At 33.5% G+C, this 19,846-nt stretch overlaps 2 protein-coding genes across 3 annotated transcripts; both read right to left on the reverse strand.

Annotated features, from left to right (window-relative positions):
- Positions 1-1,246: 1,246 nt before the first annotated feature.
- On the reverse strand, positions 1,247-3,680 carry LOC109795817 (mannan endo-1,4-beta-mannosidase 4). Its single transcript, XM_020355364.3, has 5 exons — positions 3,121-3,680; positions 2,357-2,551; positions 2,149-2,271; positions 1,821-2,026; positions 1,247-1,744 (listed from the first exon to the last, which is right to left on the reverse strand). Exons 1-5 carry the CDS (start codon positions 3,517-3,519, stop codon positions 1,384-1,386), a joined length of 1,284 nt encoding a protein of 427 aa, XP_020210953.1. The 5' UTR covers positions 3,520-3,680; the 3' UTR covers positions 1,247-1,383.
- Positions 3,681-7,958: 4,278 nt separating this feature from the next.
- Positions 7,959-17,899, reverse strand: ERMO2 (Sec23/Sec24 protein transport family protein). Of its 2 annotated transcripts, XR_014434904.1 has the most exons (15): positions 17,705-17,899; positions 16,354-17,417; positions 16,133-16,271; positions 15,757-15,947; positions 14,833-14,940; positions 14,489-14,692; positions 12,864-13,095; positions 12,166-12,315; positions 11,885-12,041; positions 11,187-11,314; positions 10,779-11,101; positions 10,513-10,701; positions 8,682-8,919; positions 8,254-8,453; positions 7,959-8,083 (listed from the first exon to the last, which is right to left on the reverse strand). XR_014434904.1 is itself a non-coding variant. In XM_020355321.3 (14 exons), exons 2-13 carry the CDS (start codon positions 17,341-17,343, stop codon positions 8,689-8,691), a joined length of 3,042 nt encoding a protein of 1,013 aa, XP_020210910.1. In that variant the 5' UTR covers positions 17,344-17,417; positions 17,705-17,899; the 3' UTR covers positions 7,959-8,453; positions 8,682-8,688. The 2 variants fall into 2 exon arrangements, 1 of the variants encoding a protein (XP_020210910.1); XM_020355321.3 differs by having other exon boundaries at positions 7,959-8,453.
- Between the last annotated feature and the right edge of the window lie 1,947 nt (positions 17,900-19,846).

Here is a 19,846-nt window from a genome sequence, read left to right on the forward strand (position 1 = left end):
TAAACTTATATATATAAGTAAAAATAACTAATTTCACATATAATAAGAAAATTTATTAAATGTATTTAACTTTAGTAATTTTACATAAAATATGCACTATATTTTTTAAAATATTTTAAACCACATTTATGATAGATAGTGTTCTAATTTATTGTATTTTTGGATTAAGAATATTAAATACGATTGATTTGATTGAAATTTATTTATTTTTTATCCAAAATTTTAAACATTTTTTTTTGTTTATATATATGTCCAAAGGAAGCATCACTTTTTAACACAATTTTCAAAACTAAACTGATTTAGTGTATATTTGGTTTTGCATCCCATGTGAAGACATGGACCAATGAGAAGCTAATATTATTTGCTTCTCCGTCAAATTAACGTGAATTTATTAAAAAATGTGAATTCAAATACGCACTCAATAGAGAGTATATCTTAAATTGATTTGATAGTTGATTTAAGAATCGTTCTGTATCGAATTGGTAGAACCAATTTAGTTTAAAAAAACATTTTTAATTTAAAATATATTTAATAAAAAATAAAAAATTATAATAATTTTTTTAATACTTGTTTCATAAATATAATTTAATCATCTATGTTAATTCGTAATTTTTAATATCTTTATTTTTATAATTTATATTATATTAATTTAATATTTTTTTATTCTAGATGTAAACTTGTTATTATTAATAAATATTGTTATATTTTATAAACTTGTTATTATTAATAAACATTGTTATATTTTGTTAAAAGTTAAACTTAATATTATATTATATAATATAAAATTTTATGTATACATTAAATGTTAAGAATATATAAATAACAATTTATTTTAAATTTTTGGTATTATAAAACTGTAATATTATCTTTATTTAATATTAATTTTGTATTAATAATAATAATAATAATTTTATTAATATCAATACAATCACGATTCAATCGAATTATCGAATCTTAAACCAATGTTTTTATCAATTCAATTATCAGTCTAATTTTAAAAGTATTATTTTTTAATATAATTTTATTAAAATATTAAACCTTTTAATAAATATATTATTTTTAATTATGGTAGTTGAATAATTTATAAAAATGAAAAAAAAATGATATTATATTAAAAGTAAAAACATCATTATTATTATAAATAAATTTATTTATCTAACTCAAGGCACGAATAATAATAGAGAGATTTTCAGGTTAACACAAATTTGTATCCATGTGTTTCATTCCTAATCTAAAGCAATGATGATAAAGGAGGGAACTGATAAAGCATGATAATATTGTAATATCCAAAGGGTACATATATTTTGAAATTCCATTATTTTGATATCTATCTTAGGATAGCATTACATGAGAAGAATGATTATGACATACAATAGAATAGAATTATTTAAGACTTGACATCCTCTTGGATTGTTGAGCGATGACATGGGCAGTTGAAGGACTCTCTTCAAAGATGACTTGATAACCATCACCATATCCATCCATTCCCGGTACCATTAGTTGCCAAAAAAGCCCACCCACACATGATCCTCCCCTGCTACCACTATTGTATATCAATTTGTATTGTTTCTCAAAGTAACTATTTCTTTTATCCACGCTGTATCTGTATCCTGCACACTTTGTAGACTTTCCAAACTCACTAAGAAGAATGGGCTTTTTCAAGACATTATTTGAGTCCTCAATGTGGGCTTCCACCCACTTGTGCCCAAAGATATCTTGGGCTGTTTCGTTAGAGTTCGATAGCCTGTTAATTATGTTGTTTACCCAATTCAACATGAATTTATCTAGTGAACAAATGAAAACAATTATAGAGGATGTACCATTGATCAGGGTAGAGATGGATGGTGGCGAAATCAATTTCAGGAACTTGATTGTTAGAAATAAAATCAGTTCCTATTTCGATACCTCCAGGGTTGATCTGTTTCTTTTCTGGCATTGATTCACCATAGAATCCTTCAAGCCCTATTTCGAGTAAATGTTTGTTATCAATGGACTTCACATAGGCACCCATCTCCCCCACCCAATCCTATAATAGTTAACAAACTTTTTAGTACATTTCTCAAAGACATGACAAGAGTGATATACTTATGTAACCGTCAAACTTTGTAACAAATTACACGTCCAAACAAAGACCATAAAAAAAAAGACCTGAAATGATTTTCCGGAATTATCACTCTGGCAACGAGGCTCATTCATAAGCTCCCATGCAAAAATAGCGGGATCGTCTTTATATATTAATCCAGTTATAGTATTTTTTCTCGTCAACACAGTCTGCATGATATAACAAAATTTACGAAAGGTTAAATATTTATTTGAACAAATATATCACTCTAGTTAACTTGTCGTATATTCTTACTTTGATGTGATTTTTGTAGTATTGCTTAACAACAGGGTGTGTGAAGAAGTCATCGTCATTGTTAACATTCTGACCACGTTCTTTTGCCCATTGAACATACTTGTTCTTCCCACCAAAATCGTTCCAGTTATTTACCAAGCTTAGTATCACTTGTACCCCATTTTTTCCTGCTTCTGATATCACAAAATCCAATCCCTACCAAGCATAACCAAAAGCACCAAATTAATTACAGTACCATTTAAGAAAACACAAAATTTGGTAAATTTAATATAATTTAAATTTGGTCATATAATAAACTCAAACACCCTCATTCCACTTGGTCAAGACAGAATTTTGCATTGACCAACTGGTCAAAGTTGACAATAATGTTATTTCTATCTTAAAATTCAAATATAAATATTGACATTATTTTCACGCGACCTTTTTAAGATAAGAATACATGAAAATTTTCATAAATACATAAATAATTTTTGTAAATTTTTTTTAAAGAAGTTTAGTGTAAAAAAGTAAGGCAATAAATTATGATGGTGACCAAATTAATAAAATTACATTATTGGGAAAAAATATATTTTTACGTACGTTGAATACCTTTCATGCCGTTGTTTTTTTTGTGGTATTTAATTAGTATCATTCTTTTATTGAGATATGAAAATTAATATAGTTGATTTCTTTTCAATCATTAAAAAAAAATCAACACAAATGTACACTTGCACATGGTAAAACACACATTTATATTTAGGTTAAATTAAGGTAAGATATAATACCTTGAAGACATTCTCGTTATAAGAACCTGGAGAAATTTGAAGGGCTTTGTCACCTCCATCGTTGAAGGCCCAAGTTCTTGCTACGTTCAAACCTTGTTGCGCAGCTTGCTGAAAAGCTGTAGTGACCTTAGAACTTGAAGATGGATCGGATGCCATATTCATTAACCAATAAGCATTGAATCCGTTTAAGTAGTATGGCTTCCCATTTAGAACAAAATGGTTGCCACTTCGTTGAACGGAACTATTATCACTATCATAAAGTATTTTGGTAGCTGAGTTTTTGTGTGAGTGATGATGATGATGGTGATGAGAATCACGAATAATAACCCTGCAATTCCCATATTCACCAATAACCAATGTTATCATAAAAATCAACAATATAAAGTTTTGGAACCCCATCAATTATATGATAGATAATAACACACAGAAAATTTTCTCTCGTGTTATTTTTTTACAGAAATTAAACTTGTGGAACCAAGCAAAAATTAGAGAAAGATAACAAAGAGGCAAGAGAGCAAAAGTTTTGAGAAACTGAATTTTGAGGTCTTTGGAAAAATAGAGAGGTAGAGTGGAGTTTATATAGAGATGGACGTGAACAAAGGTAGGTGCACAATATCGAATGTATGAAATAGTTGTGAGTATTATGCTTCATGTCATCATGTGCCATGCAAGGTCCCACCATATAAACTACAGAAGTGTGATTGGTATAAAATTCAATCAAAATTTCTTTCAATTAGACCCCACTTTTGAAGATAATTATCGCGTTCAGTTATTTTGTGAATTAAAAAATAACACAAATACTAGTTTTAAAGGCATGCGAATATTTCTTAAAGAATATAAATATAAGTAAACCGGAATTTTAATTAAAAAATGTTAATACAAATAATTCGATTGTTATGTTTCTTACTTTATCCTTATAGGGGTTGTAAAAAAAAAACTATTTTAATAAATACGTATTTTCTGGTTTCAAATCATAAACAAATGTGTTTTATATAATTAAATTTATAATAAATAAATGTTTTAAATATATAAATTATGTTATAATTAAAAATTGTAATAAATAAATAAATGAATTTTGTAAATTGTATTTAAAATTCATAATAAATAATTTAAGTTGTAATATAATGTTGTTTTTAACTGCTGATATATTTTTTTAAAAATATCAAAATTTAATTTAAAACAAAAACAAAAACAATACATTAAAAGAGATAAGAGGTTAATAAAATCTTCAAATGTTTTTATTAGGGAAAAAATCTCTAAAAATATTCTTATTAAAGATAAGAATTTAAAAATATTTTTCATTCTAAGGATAAAAATATGTTGAAAGCAAAATCTTTCTTACAAGCAAAGGGGTAAACAAAATTACGAGAAAAAAAAATACATTTAATTAACGATCCATTTTTAAAACTGATGTTGTTAGGTGATATTATCCTAATGTGTACTCGATTCTGAAATAATAATCCAAAAACTTGTGTTTTTTTATTCATGATCCAAAAACTTGTTTAAGAAAATAATTTTTTTTTAAATATATATTTTTTTAAGATGTTTTCATTTTAATTAAACTTTGTTTGGTGCCGATTCAATTTAGTTATATTTTCAAATATTTGATTAAGATATTCTTAAAAATAAATTAAAAATAAATAAACTCGGTTTTCATGATGTTTTAAAACATTGGTTTTTTTTTTAGTATGACTCTCTTATGTCAGGTCAGTTTATTTAAGTACTGTGCTTGATACTCATGAATAAAAAAAACACTTTTAATTCGCATTCTACACTGTATTGCTTAATCAAATTTGATTTAAAAGACTTTATTTGTTAGAGTTAATAGTGTTTTACGTTTTAGCGGATCTGTTATAATCTTCTCTTACTTTGTTTTAACAATGTTTTTTTTTTCCCAAAGTAACAGTGTTATTCTTAATTTATTGGAATATTTAATTGTTAAATTTGTGAGAAACATGTTATAACTAAGTCATTTGTGACCTAAAGAAAAGCCATTTGCGATTGATGCTCGTAATCCTATTTTATTTTAGAGTAAATAGTTCATGCATAGAAAGTATAAAATAATTTTATAATGTCAATAAAAATCATTACTTATATTTAACTTTAACACTAATATCTTAAATTATGACTGTGTTGTTGTCATTGTAAAAAAAAAAATACTATGCATGTAAACTAGTAAGTATTAAGTTGGAATTTAAAATTGCGGATTAAAATAAATAAATAAATTGTAAAAATAGTAATATATAATGGGCCATTTGATATCGATCAAAGAATTAATAATACGTCATTTTCCTGTTAAATTTCATATTGAAGATACAATAGAAATTTATTGAACGTGTGAATCAAGCGTTATTTTAGCTTAAACAAAAATTTGAAGTCTTAGATTTTACTCGAGTATATAATAATAATTATCAATTAAAAAATTAATCACAAATATTATAAGCAATTTTATATTTTATTATACATATATTTAATTTTTATCATACTTCTCAATAGTTGATTTTACCTTCTAATTAAAAAAAATCTTCTAAAATATATTTCTTTACTTTAAAGGAGCTAAATTTTTATATTAAACATTTAAAAAAGATGCACGTGTTTTATAAATAAATAAAAATCTAGTGTAAGATATTTATAAAAAAAAACTAATTTTATCATATACTTTTAAAAAATATAGAAACTTTGTACTTCTGCTTGAATACATATATTAGTGGAATAGTGTACAATATTATTACTTGATAACAATTTTTACAAAATAAAAAACTTTTATGACCTTTATTAATTTAAAAAAAAGTTATGACCTTTATTTTTATTTTAAGAGTTGAAATTGTCAAAAAAATATATACGAAAATATGGCACAAATAAATTATTATAGGGTGGGTGGCGTCGTCCTCCAAGGATTTTTAGTCCATAGTGTCATTGCCGAAAATGATGAGCATTTATTTTTTTCAGTATCGTTACCGAACCGAGTCGCTTCTCAAGTGTTTTCTTCTTCTCCATAAAAGGTTGAGATCAAACAAACACGTAACTTAACTCATCAACGCCAATGCCGTTAAAAATACTCGGCAACAAATTTAAAATATAAATACTTCAAAATATTAAGAGTTTGAAAATTTTTCATTTTTCATTTATTATTTTTAAACTATTCAAATTCAAACATTTGTAAAATTTCTTGAAATAATAGAATTTCAAATTCTCCCAAAACAGTAAGAATTTAAAATTCTTCATATATTTTTTTTTATTTCACATATATATTTTATCTTATCTCTTATCTTTTTATTTTTTAATTATTGAATATTCAAAAATATTTTTAAAATTATTAAATATTATCTAATGTTAATTTTTAAAATTATTAAATATTTAAAAATTAGCTAATATTTAGTTTATAAAATTTAATTTAAAAATCTCAACATATAAATATATTTTTAAAATCAATTTTACCATGATAGAATCAAATTATCATATCCAACCTAACAATTTAAAATTTAAGAAATTGAATTGACTTATCCAAGCAAAATATTTTAAGAATGATAGAAATTGAAATCAAAGTAATTCAAATACCAAGAATTTGAAATTCCTTAAATTTGTAAAATTATTCATCCAAACACACCATTAAATTTATTTATTTTGTCAAAATCTGTGTCCTTAAGCTTGCTCGATGCTTTTTCTCGCGGGAGACTTTTATTTATTCTCTCGGAAGAGAAGTCATGACATAAATGGACATGTCTTATTCAATATATATGTATCTTAAAAATATACTCAATCTAATTTTTTTTACTATTACCATCTTATTGGCCTAAAGCTTCAACGAGTCCATTCTTCTTGGATTATCAAATATCAGATTATTGGTTTGAAGTCAAAAGGATCTTGCTTAAAAAAAAAACTGAAATGGATCAGATCCAGTCCAGCAGTTTCAAATTATGGAAAATCTGATTTTTGAAAATATAAAACTTTTTTGTTATAATAAAACAAGAAAATATACTTTCTCATGAAAAATAAAATTTCAGAGCTCAGTGGTGGGTAGCAGGGATTGTTGAAGGCAGAAAGAGACGATGATGCGCTAATTGTGGTACATGGTATTAAAGGTGGTTCCCCTTATAATTCATCTAAAAGTACATAAATCATCCGCAAACTTGAGAGAATGTTTGGTAATCAAAGAGTTCTTTAGGCAATGATGACATATCAGGCTTTGGAGAAGATATTAGAGACGTTCAAGAACAGTGGCTGGCTAGTAATTCGGATTCTTCAGATCATACCACCAACCTCATTGCATGGAAGACAGGTATCAGGCAGATTGTGTATGTCTGTATGATACAGACTCTAAAATGTTTCTCGAGTTAGTTTTAAAGGGTGAGTCATTCCTTCCATCCCTATGAGTCTCATCAGCACGATCCGTGAGTACATGTCTAATGTCTTATACTTGGGCCTTACCTTCCAACTCACATCATAAAAGCAACTCAAATGGCTTGCCAAACTAGGAGCTTCCTCCCAGATGCTTTAGAGATTTGGAATTCTATAAACTTACTTGATGCTCTAGGCATTGCTATTTGAGGGGTTGATGAGTTTTCTTTTTTCCTTTTTGTCCCTTTATGATTCACATTGATTAAAATAAAATAAAAATAGTACAATTTACCCAAAAATTAATTGTGGTGTTTGAGTCACCCCTCAACTTAGGGTGTAGTTAATGTAAATTAAAGTGTTCTTTAGAACAATCTTACAACCTGCAAATTTGAGTCTCCCCTCATCTTAGGGTGCAGATAATGTAAATTGTCTGTAAGTGTTCTTTAAACCCAGAGACACCTTCCTCTTTCCTTAAAATTTTATGCAACAAAAAAATGCAATTTGAAAGAAAAAGTTTCAACATTAAAAATCAGAATAAATAATAATTGTCACCAAACAAAAATTTAAGATTTCGCAAGACTGATTTGACATGCCATCTCTTCTCAGTTCTGTCTACTTTCTTTTTCTACAATGAAAGAATCAACCATAAGATGTCGACAAAAGGAAATATAAAACAGAAATGACAACTTATCTCACAAGGTAAAATAACAACAACAAAAAAACAAAAAGTTTCTTTTTCCCCTCTATCGAAGACGTGAAAACACGTTTAAGTTCAATATATGTGGTAGAGTTCACCTAATTGATACATCACAGGATGAATCAACAGTCCCTCAAAAGCATCCTTCTCCTAGGTCAAGATCAATCAGCCAGGTCAAGAACGCTTCTCCAAGCACCCCCAAAGGACAGATTCGTTACATTTTCAATGTAGAAAGAAATGGTCCTCACTTGTGAGTCAAATAACAAACTGACTAAAATTGCTTATTTAGCGAGGAAAGCTGCCAAATGGGAATCAATATATAAAATTGATAAGTGATTATGTTCAGATCTACGTAGAAATTTAAAATAAAAACTATGCCTTCCAGGAACTAAAACAGAATTTCTAGCATAATACTACAATAGTCAAAGATACTAGATATTCATAACGTAAAATTCAATGTCCATTGATAACCCTTGAAGAACCACCAGAATAACTAAAATTTCCTTAGAATGATTATAAGTCATACCTATATATTATGACTGTTGTACTTGCCGAGATATCTGCAGCATCCATTCAGCATACCCACTGTTACCACCCATCTGGTCCTCAACAAGGTTAGCAAGAAGGAGGAATCCTTCTTTGGGCTGTTCACCTTGCCTCACAAGGTGGCTCAACTGGTAATATGCACGATCTGTATTTCTCAACTTCTCAAGTACCCTCATTAGCCTCCTTGACATTTCATTATCTTGCTCACCAAGTGTAGTCTGTTAAAAGAAATAAAGCATACACAGCACCAGATTTGTTCAGTTACATACATAAAAGAGGAATACACAAGCATACCTACTCTACTATGATTTGATGCTATGAATTGGCGATGCAAGAAGTTATTCAACGAGTTCAGAATAAGATCCATCAAGATCAATGCAACTAATAGTCAATTTTATGAATAAAATTATAGGATAAATCATAGTTATCAATCTTAGATAGCAAGATATAGCAGCCACCCCTCAAAAATGTTTTAGAGGATGGCTTCTATTTTGAAACTTTTTAAACAAATTAAGTAATACCATTTACATATAAATGCTCAAAAAAAAAAAAAAAAAACTCAAAATTCATGACATATTTGTATTTTACACAACTCAAAAGTCATAAGTCACATTAAAAAAAGTCGAGGTTTATTCTTAAGCAAAACATACAAGTAAATAACAACAAAATACGATAGAATCGAATGTGTCACAAAACAGAACTCAATTAAAAAAACACAACTCGAAGGTCACAAGTCACTCTTCCTATCATTCATTTATATTTTTCAAACAATTCCATTGCCATGGAATGTCTATGTTTCCATCCGTAGGATACCCCAGTGTACAAGGGGTTGAGAAAGTGCTGACGCAGCACTATTTTAAATCCATCCTTGAGTTTATGGCATGTTTGTTGCACCAAGAAAAGGACAGATGTGGTTCGTGGTATGCTTCAGAGTTCGAAACAGAAAAAAAAAAAAAAAAAACGGTGGATGGATGTTGCAGACATGCTGCCAGAGGTCGGTTGGTGTTGTTCAGATCAGACAAAAACAGAACCCATAGAAGGGTAGACAGGTGTTGGTCACACTATTGATGCTACACAGAAGAGAGAAAGTATGGGCAATTACATCCAATTAGTTTTTTTTTTTTTGGCAAGTTTTGGAAAGGGAGGAGGAAAAAACTTTGCCCCGAAGAAACCCCAAAAACGTCACAGCATAATGGGATTTGAAAATGCCTCCGTGTAGAACCACAAACAGAAGCTATTTTCACTGTGATTGCAACTGCAGCCACAATTCCAAAATGCAAAATAATGCAATATTTGTAGTGGCCCAATTCTGCACAGCTGCTACATCACTATACTGCTATCAATTATGTCACAAAAACCGAGCATTGAATTTAGTGTTTTTTCATGAAGATGGCGCTCATATCATAGAATTTCATATTTATTTGAAATCTCAAGGGTAATGTACAATATGCCTTTTCAATTCTAATACAAAAATATCAAAGATTGGCACACAAGATGAAGAAGAACAAAAGCCTTGTCCTATTAAATGAAATCATTTACATAAATCACACCAGGCCATTCCGCTACATGCGTGCAAGATAAACATGACAATAATTTATAATTTGGCAATTGTATAGACACCGGAAGAGAAAGAGCATATAATGATTTTATTTAATTAAAGAATCAAAAAGCAACCAACATCAATTTGCAGCAGAGATAAAAGTTGGGGAAAAAAGATGAAGCTGCCCAAGGTGACAACTTATAATAACTCTCCTCTGCCTTGAAAAATACCTATCATGAAGCTATTTTTGTATAGCAGAAATATACAATACCTTTGATAATTCTGCTGCAAAATCTGCCCCAAGTAAATTTTTGGCTATATCAGGTGAAATCACCCTACCAAACCATATAATGCACCGGAAGCCATCATCATATATATAAAGGCCCCTAGAGTCTAAGCTCTCTCCAGTCAAAGGTAACCTTCTTTCAACACTTTTTAAGTCATCAGCTGGTACAGATGCCTGGAACAAAAGGAAATAATTCATGCATCTGAAAGTTTAACCATATTATTGGTAGTTTCAGGCAATGCAATGTATACCTTCAGAAGATATTCATCAAGTCGAATCAAACTAGGATAAAGAAGTTTCAACAGTCTTTTTATTGTTACGGTCATAATTATATGTCCTGCTGCACATCGTTCATCCAGTGGAACATCACCATAACCTCCACGTAGAGCAGTTGATCTACAAAGGGCTAATCCATACAACATTAGGAACTTTAACGACTCAGGATATATCATTCTGTTGGCCAGGCGATGTTGCACAGCATAGAGATTTCGATATTCCCTAAGGCCTTTCACAATTCTTAGTTGAACAGCAGTCCGTGCATCTTCCAGTTTTTGGGACAATGTTTTCTCAATTGCTGCAATTATGAAGGAACTGTTTAAGATAAAAAGCAACTATCATCCACACATGGTATCAGTAATCCAGAAGTCCAGTTTACCTACCTAGCCTACTTAACAGTGATACAATTGCACCAGTATCTGCCAGGCGATAGATATCAGCCAATTCTGTAACTACTGGAACTGCCATTGTGTGTACTCTTATTCGCCTTTCACCACAAGATGCAGTATATCTATTTTGTTGTTAGGGATGCAACTTGCAGGAACAATTTCATATTCTAAATATTCTAACTAAAAAATGAATTCTAAAACATACATTCAGATAAATGTTAACAGTGGAGGAGAAATAGTAAAAGCAAAGCATGATAAGATGAGCTAAATGTCCTACAAAAATGAAAAGGATAGAAATAAGATTAAATTTAGTTTTTTTGTACTTCTCAAGGGAAAGGATAACTTAAAAATATTTCAATACATAAAAAGTGAATGAATCTCTTAATGTTAGATATACCAGGGAGACAAAAACTCCAACAAGTAACATAAATGGCTAAAGTACAAGAATGAATGAAAGAGGATAGCATTATGTAGTCAACAGCCAACATAAAAAAGTTTGTCAAATATCAATTATATGATTTATGATAATGCTTTTTAGATAAGAAAAGTCTTAATAGTTATTCTCACATTACAATATAGCCAACCAGTATCATAATACTAAAACATCAGATTAAAAATTATGATTAGCAATAAAACTTTTGTACACATTAGAACTCCTCTCAACTTCTCAAGCATTATCAAAGAAAGGATACAGCAATGCAACTTGGAAATACATTGTCTGAGTTGTCAATAATGTCTCTTCAAGTGATAACTGCATGGCAAAGGCTTTATCACAATCTACAGCAGGAAGTGCTAACAAATCGGTGGACCTTAGCATGAAATTTCCATGATAAGTTGTGAAGCGTACACCTAGAAACAGGAAACTATTAGCAATTTTATGCATGCAATACTATATACAAGTTGCAAGAAACAGCATATAAACAAAAGGAGGCAATGAAAGAAAGGATTTTCAAGACATAATGGATGCACAGACCTTTTGCACATCTAATACGCATCACAGCTTCCCATGCAGTTTCTCTGGTAAGGTCTCTCCTTAATTCATGTCTCAATTTCTCCCCATGAATGGCTGATTGAAAAGCTGGATAGTAATACACTTGACCAGCAGTATACTTTGCCAGAGTTCCTAAACAGCCAGTAAATTATAAAGACATAATTCACTATGTAAAGTATAGGATTATTATACCAAGAATGTGTGCTTAAAAGAACCCACGCAGAGCCTTGGAGAGAATCAAAACTAACAAAATTAGGGGGGATGCATTATTTGCAGAATACTCACCAATGCATAATTTGATAATTTCAATTAAGCATTAACAGGCCAATATTTTTGGCAAAGATATCCATGGATGACAGTACATGTTCATATTCCGCCAAACCAATAATCACAACACCACCAAGAGAAAATACGGAAATCATTCAATCACAACATTCAGTCATGTTATTTAGAAAGACTACTATACTCCAAAAGCATTTTAAATGAATATGAGACCAGAGAAAATTTTAACAAACTTCGTAACAGCCCATAAAATTGGGATCAAGACATCATAAAACAATTTTGTAACAATAAAGAATTATCAATCAGATTTATCGATCAGAAGTCTTCCAATCGGTGTAGCACTTTTTTATACAGAATTAGAGCATTGCATAATTTAGAGGGAACTGTAAGAAAATTACCTAAGGAGGCAATGTCGGTGTACTTATCACTGAATGCATACACATTTGTTGAGATTTGGTACTTGGAAAACTCAGCAGCCATTTGTTTATAGAATGGATCTTCAGGCAGTCTCAGTCCATGTTCTTTGTCTGTCCCATAAACACGAGAATCATCTCCACGTAACTTCAAGCGACCAACACCAAGAGATGGGAGTGAGTTTTGAAATATTAACAATTTCCCTCCAAGTTGACTCTGCATAGAGAGGCAAAGAAAGAGACCAAAACAAAGTAGCATGTAAGAAAAATGATAAAAGTTAAATGCATACGAAAGATGTACAGAAAATTCAATAAATTCCCAGTGGACAGTATTCTCTTTAATTTGGCTAACCAAAGGGCCCACCATTCTGCAAGGAATCTAACTTGCTTCTCTACAGTTCATCTGATTTCTTCCGCGACCTTCTGATTGTTTAGCATGCCCAGCAATGCCCCAAGGCCACATTTGGAGTTTTGAATTGAGCAAGAAATTAAATCTTAAGATATGCCAAATACGGGTGGTCTGCACTTTGTAGTTTTAACAAAACTATAATTGTGTATATAGGGTGTATTAAATACAACAAAAGCTTTATTCCACTAGATGAGGGTTTTTCTTCAATGGATCACATGATGCCAATTGGCTCGAGGGCATATTAATTATTAAATACAAAATAAATAAATGATATAACTTGAATCAAAGCAACCTAGGGCAGACTTCCCATAATTGACACAATAAAACCACATGCACGTATCACAATTCCATAAGTTAGAACTTCCAATTCCAAATATCGGGACTATTTTTTATTTTATCCCTGAAATTAGATTAAGAACTCCCCACCACAAGCCCAACGGAATGATAAATAACTAGCACAGGTCTTACCTAATCCCTACCACAATTCTTCATAGATTCTACATTATCTGGGGGCAACAGATCCAAATTGATATTCATTCAAAAAAATTAAAGAACATGCCAATATTTCTTCTTGTTACTGTTGAATGAACATTAGGTTTGCATTTGCAACATTCAATTTCACCTATCCTCTAATTTTCTACCTCAAAAATTAAGCTCTTAAAATTCATGTAACTATACGTAACTATTAGAGATCCCACATTGTCTAAAGATAAAGTCTAAGTAATATTTATAAGTGGGAGACAACCTTCATCTCACAAGTTAGCTTTTGGAATTGAGTGAGGCCCAAATCCAAAATCTTAAGAGATGATATTGGAGGTTATTTTAGTGATTGATGTTGGACACATTTGGTCACTCATTATCAAGTCATCATCGAGGTACTTGCAAATATCCAGTTCTACAAATTTCATGCTCAAGATGTCCAATTCTCAACATAAGAGGTGTGTTGATGATTTTACATCAACTAGTGATCAAGCCTAAGTAATGTTTATAAAGTTTGGTCAATTCTCACTTTACAAGTCAATTGGGTAAGATTGAGTTAGGACCTAAATCCAAATTCTAATAGTAACTTTGTGTCACGTGATATCAAAATTTATCCAACCAATGTATTAACTATAAAGTTCAATACTTATTGGAAAAAAAAACTTACAACAGATATTACGAACAAAAATCACCATATAAGGTTGAAAAGGGACTAACATACCATAACCATAAATGCAGACTTAAGAGCGGGACCAAATGCTGATTCCAAGTTAACATTGTCCTGGAACATGGTTGACAAACTATCTAGGAAGGTTTCTACCACACTTCTTGATTCAGACAAGTTAACAAGAAGATCATCCGGCAGTGGAATAAATATATCATCCAGATCTGACACTACCAACATTTGTGGTTGAGTCAAGGAAGACTGCAAAAGCATAACACAGAATAATTAGTATAAATTGACGACGAGAGGCAGAGATATATTAACTGTAATCATAATAATAATAATAATAATAATAATAATAAACTGTAATAATAATAATGATAGTAATACAGCAAGCAAACCTTCATGTTATAAAAATGTATCGTGCTGTCAAAAGTTGCAAACCCTATTTGTGTACGTGGAAAGCCAGGCAGCTCATCTAAGCATGATTTGATTGTATTGGCCACAACCTGTATTCAGGACATTAACATCAACACTCAAAATGAAGTGCACTAAACACCTCTTGGGACTTGGGACGAATTGATTGTTAGTAACCTCAAACAGACAATACATCCTACAACCCAAAGTTGCCAAGAAAAATGTTTGTGAAGGAGCAAATGACTAAACGTTACTTCTGGTTCTGGGCAAATTGTCTTTCAACACTTGCCCTTTATGTATAATAGGATAATTTACTTCTTGCAATATCCAAAAGAAACCATTTCTAAAAGCTCACTTTCGGTGAATATTCCCAAAATAAAACTCAATCTTCTAAAACTAATTCTTTCAGAATTCATTCAGTACAAAAGTAGTCATGCACAAATTATTCATACATGCTAATAAAGCATAATCTGTGAAAGCTAACATGCAACCCTCAAATACACATAAGAAATAACTCAACTAATTATTGTGAGATTCAGTAGTCAATAAATAACTCAAAGGAAATAAAATCGAATGACTAAAGTCATCTAAATGATATGATGTATAAATTTTAGCGAAAATGAAAACCACATTAATAAGTTTTCTGGTGACCAGACCATTTCCTTCTCTAAATAAACAAATCTAAGACAAAATACATTATAGGATAACTCTTTTCTTCATGGTAGCTGAAATAAAAATTTATCAAACACATGTATCTATCTGGTACTAATCCTGAATCTTTTCATCACACAAAAATAAGGCCATAAATTACCAAACGGTACAATTTATTATTATTTTTTTCCAAACAAATGTAAATTCTATTAAAATGCAGTACAAGATACACACACTGCTAGAAGTGAAGTACTTACCTCAATCATGCCACTTCTAACTGCAGATATGGAAACATCAATGAGGAAGAAATACACTGGTGGCATAGGTGGCCGCACCATATACTCAGCAGGGGCAACAAATTCTACAGTCCCCTTTGTAAGCTCAGGTCGTTGATTGATATCAACTCTTTTTCCAGTCGCATCTAATTGTGCATAATATTCACTAGGAACTGTACATAACATTCAGCATATTAACATCACGACAAATATGAATGATATGATATATTACTGAGAAAACTTTCTCAACTCAAGATAAAAACGCTCTGGCCAGAAGTAGTTGATAAATTCCATCTATTTTCTTTTGAATTTTTTTATTATCAAAAGCAAAAGACAAGTTTGTGAAAATAAAAAGTACCATCATTAAGCAAGGTACAGACGTTGCAGCGGAACTTCCTTCCAGCTTCCGTAAATGTCATATAAGGATTCACATATGTGCGGCATCTTCTACAACGGACAACACTAGCAGGAGCAAAATTAACTATAGGCACCTCTTCCTGAAAACAAAGAACAGTGAATAAAAGAAAATAGCATGACAAGAATGTTACTACTCATCAAGCAGGGTAAAGAAGCACTAACCCCACCAGGAGGTTCAGCAAGCGGACATACAACTGCTCCAAGAGGAAGGTGCCACCTTGAAGCCAAGGACTGGGAGCTAGGAACTGCACTGGTCGTGAGACGAACATACCGAGGACTGCAATTCATGGGATACATGTCAGCCAAATTCTTTGACTCCACATCACCTTCCAATGGCCTTGGAAGCTCCTTAGGGTCAAATAATGGATCCATTGTTCCAGGACGAGTTTGCATGGTGAGCGCATTGAAGTCTTCTGCCAAGCCCTGAACGGAACCCATAGGGGGCACAGAGCCTGGCTGCTGCATACCTACTGGGGGAGCCATGGGAGGCGATGGAACGTAGCCTCCTTGGTGAGACAAAAAAGGTGAAGCCGCTGCAGGTGGGGCAGGCCCGTAATTTCCTTGATTAGCAGGGAAATTGGAATGCATAGGTGGAGCTTGCATTTCAGCACCAGCCTGCTTACTCGGGTACCCAGGAAAAGTGGGCTGAAACGTAGGCGGAGGAGCATTCGGTCCTAAATGCGCAGGAGCAGCACTTTGTGATGGGGGAGAGCCCATTGGAACAAAAGGCATCTGTGGCTGTGCTGGAAGAGACGCGGGAAAAGGCGGTGCTTGACTAGCTTGTCCCATCATTGGAGCACGTTGCTGCTGCTGCGTGGTTGGGGGGAATGGCGCTGCCGGAAACTGCTGGTACGGTCCACCGGGCGGAGGAGCATTGGATGCTCGCGGAGGAGGAGGTATTGATGGATCACTGAACCTCCCTGGTGGTGCAGGTCTAAAACCGGGTGCCCCTGGTCTAGCTGCAGCGGGTCCAGCCGAAGAAAACGGCGTGGCGGCTTGCGGAGGCGCCGGAGGAGTAGGCCGGTAAGGAGGAGGCTCTGATCCCGCCACCGGACCGGTTGATGAAAAAGGAGTCACTGGCTGTGCAGCACCAAAAGGCGACGAAGCAGGTCTCGAAGGGAAGGTTGGACGACCAGGATTTTCAGTCCCCATAGTTTACAGAACAATCCAAATCACTTGGCTATTATATTCAGTTACAATTTAAAACCTCAGTTCCATCACCAAGCCTGTCACACGAAGAAACCAATTCGATGCAATCAACGTTAAGCAACCAAACACAAGAACAATTGCAATAATCACTTTGCTAGTGAATAATAGATTGGAAATAGCGTAAGCAGTAAGAGGAAGGAGAATTGAGCAAGAGATTAGTTTAAGTTGGAATTGAGCGAAAGAGAAGAATAGTATGAAGCGTGATAGGTGATTTGGAATTGAGTGGTGGAGTTTTGGCAGATCGAGAAAAAGAGGGAGGGGAAGGAGAAGCAGTTGAAATCGAGATCGAGAGAGAGTGACTGACCGAGTTGCGGATTCGGATCGGAGACGAAGAGGCAGATCCAGGCGGTTGAGGAGTGGTGATGATGATGATTATAGTAAGCTGATGACAGGACAGGTCAGGACCCTCTCTCCTGATGCAATGAGAAGAAGCGAGTTGAGAGCACCCTCCCAGGCAAGACTAGGACACTACCAATCAATTTCACCCTTCTTTTCTTTCCCTTTCTTTTTTCTTTTTTCTTTTTTTCTTTTTTTCTCTCGGTTGATCCGCACCGCTCCTCGATCGGTAACAAACGTGTGTTTCGGATGTGTGGCTCTCATCTGGGCTCCTGATCCAACTTTTGAAGTGCACTACAACACCAAGCCCGTTTCTATTGTTGGACTCAGCCATATTGTTTTTTTTAAATATATATTCTATCCCTCCCTTTACACATCCACATCTTTAACTATTTTTTTAATTAAAATAAGATTTAAATATGCTTTTAGAATTCAAATTTAAGGTACATCTATTTTTTTGTCTCTCAAATTTAAAACTAATATTTTTAGTCTTTATAATTTCAAAAAAAATTATTTTAATTCTTATATTCAAATTTTGTTAAAAAATTTATCAAATATTATTATATAAAATCTACCTGTTCTTACCGGAGATCGGTCGTAGGGGACGATCTGTTGGGTAAGATCGGTGAGCCTCTTTCACTGAGTACGCTTACTGTTCCAAGGCGGGGTGATACCTGCAAAAGAGACTCCGATGCTAAAGTTAGTGTTTGTGGGCGTATGAGTCTCGTATAAGTAATGCACGTACCTTTGTGTGAATTAGGGTTTCGTTGGGTCTTAGCCCTGAGATCAATTTATGACCTATTTGGATGTCGGGCTAACGTCGCCTAGCGCGTGTCCGAGGTCACTCCGTGCTGAGATGCCGAACTCGAGCTCGGCATAGCGGTACAGATAGTACACTACCTATTAATATCCTTATTAGTGAAAATATCACATTAAATCTAGTTGATATTGCATAACTGTCTTAACTAATCACTTTCAAATATGTTATTGGTGTTCCTACCGGAAATCTGTTGTAGAGCTGATCCGCTAGGTAAGATCGGTGAGCCTCCTTCACTGGTACGTTTGTGTTCCAAGATGGGGGTGGTACCTGCAAAAGAGACTCTGATGCTAAAGTTAGTGTTTGTGGGAGTATCAGTCTCGTATAAGTAATGCACGTACCTTAGTGTGAATTAAGGTTGCTTTGGGCCTTGGGCCTGAGATAAGATATGATAAGATTAGATGATGGATCTCGTCTGGAGCGAGATTCCTTGAGATCAGTTATGATCTACTTAAATGCCGAGCTAACGTCGCGTAGCGCGTGCCCGAGGTCATCTTGCGCTGTGGTGCCGAGCTCCCGAGCTCGGAGCTCGGCTTCGCAATACGGACAGTACACTAGCCCCCCGAGCTCCGAAGACCGCAGGTCAAGGAGTTAAGACTGAGCTCGTTGGGGAAAGTGACCTTGCATATGCGCTGGCCTGTCAAGGTGTCGTGTTTCGTAACTGTCATTCCCGAAAACGTGCAAGTGGCGCGTTAATGGGGGTGACGGTTATGTACTGATGTTTTGCGCTTGTCATGATGGTTTTCCATTAATGTGTCGTCAGACATGTCCCTAGGCTAACACGTGGCGCAACCGTTTTGAATTTGGGGAAAACCTTTTCTCTCCCTCGCGCCTCTTCCTCTTTTCACTTTATCCTTTTTTCGCTTTTCGGCTTCTCGAGTACGATAGCTCTTCTTGCATTCTTGCCTCCGTTCGTTTTTCATCTCCGTTTTCACAGTTCCTCTTCGAGTCTTGTTACTCCTCTTGATGGTTGGTGGACGTGGCGCCGGTTCTTCTACGCCTGCCAGGGGCAAGGCGCGCGACAAGGCGGTGGCTACCGAGAGGGGCACCGTCGAGAGGAAGGACCCGCCTCCGCCCAAGGACCTGGAGTCGGGCGTTCCTGACTACGACTGGGTTAAGCGCGAAATGGGGGGGTCCAAAGTGTGTTCAGATCACCTCTGGAGGTCAATGCAGTTTGGAAGACGCACCGGATTTGCGACCCTTCCATTTCCCGGATGATTCGACTCGAGCCCTGTCCGGCCGGTGAGGGTGTGTACATGGGGAGGTCTACCGACACTCCTCATTTCTATGTCT

The sequence above is a fragment of the Cajanus cajan genome, chromosome 6 (genome assembly GCF_000230855.2).
Source record: "Cajanus cajan strain Asha chromosome 6, NIPB_CcT2T_4, whole genome shotgun sequence".
Classification (NCBI taxonomy): Eukaryota; Viridiplantae; Streptophyta; class Magnoliopsida; order Fabales; family Fabaceae; genus Cajanus; species Cajanus cajan.

What these genes read in the sequence shown, in the direction of transcription:
- LOC109795817 (XM_020355364.3), bottom strand. Translation starts at nt 3,519, where the DNA reads ATGGGGTTCCAAAACTTTATATTGTTGATTTTTATGATAACATTGGTT. An exon ending in ATAACGAGAATGTCTTCAAG is followed by an intron (nt 2,552 to 3,120) that starts GTATTATATCTT and finishes TATGCTTGGTAG; the next exon opens with GGATTGGATTTTGTGATATC. An exon ending in CATCTCTACCCTGATCAATG is followed by an intron (nt 1,745 to 1,820) that starts GTACATCCTCTA and finishes CATAATTAACAG; the next exon opens with GCTATCGAACTCTAACGAAA.
- ERMO2 (XM_020355321.3), bottom strand. Translation starts at nt 17,343, where the DNA reads ATGGGGACTGAAAATCCTGGTCGTCCAACCTTCCCTTCGAGACCTGCT. An exon ending in ATCACTGTTAAGTAGGCTAG is followed by an intron (nt 11,102 to 11,186) that starts GTAGGTAAACTG and finishes TCATAATTGCAG; the next exon opens with CAATTGAGAAAACATTGTCC. An exon ending in TTGCAGCAGAATTATCAAAG is followed by an intron (nt 8,920 to 10,512) that starts GTATTGTATATT and finishes TTCTTTTAACAG; the next exon opens with ACTACACTTGGTGAGCAAGA.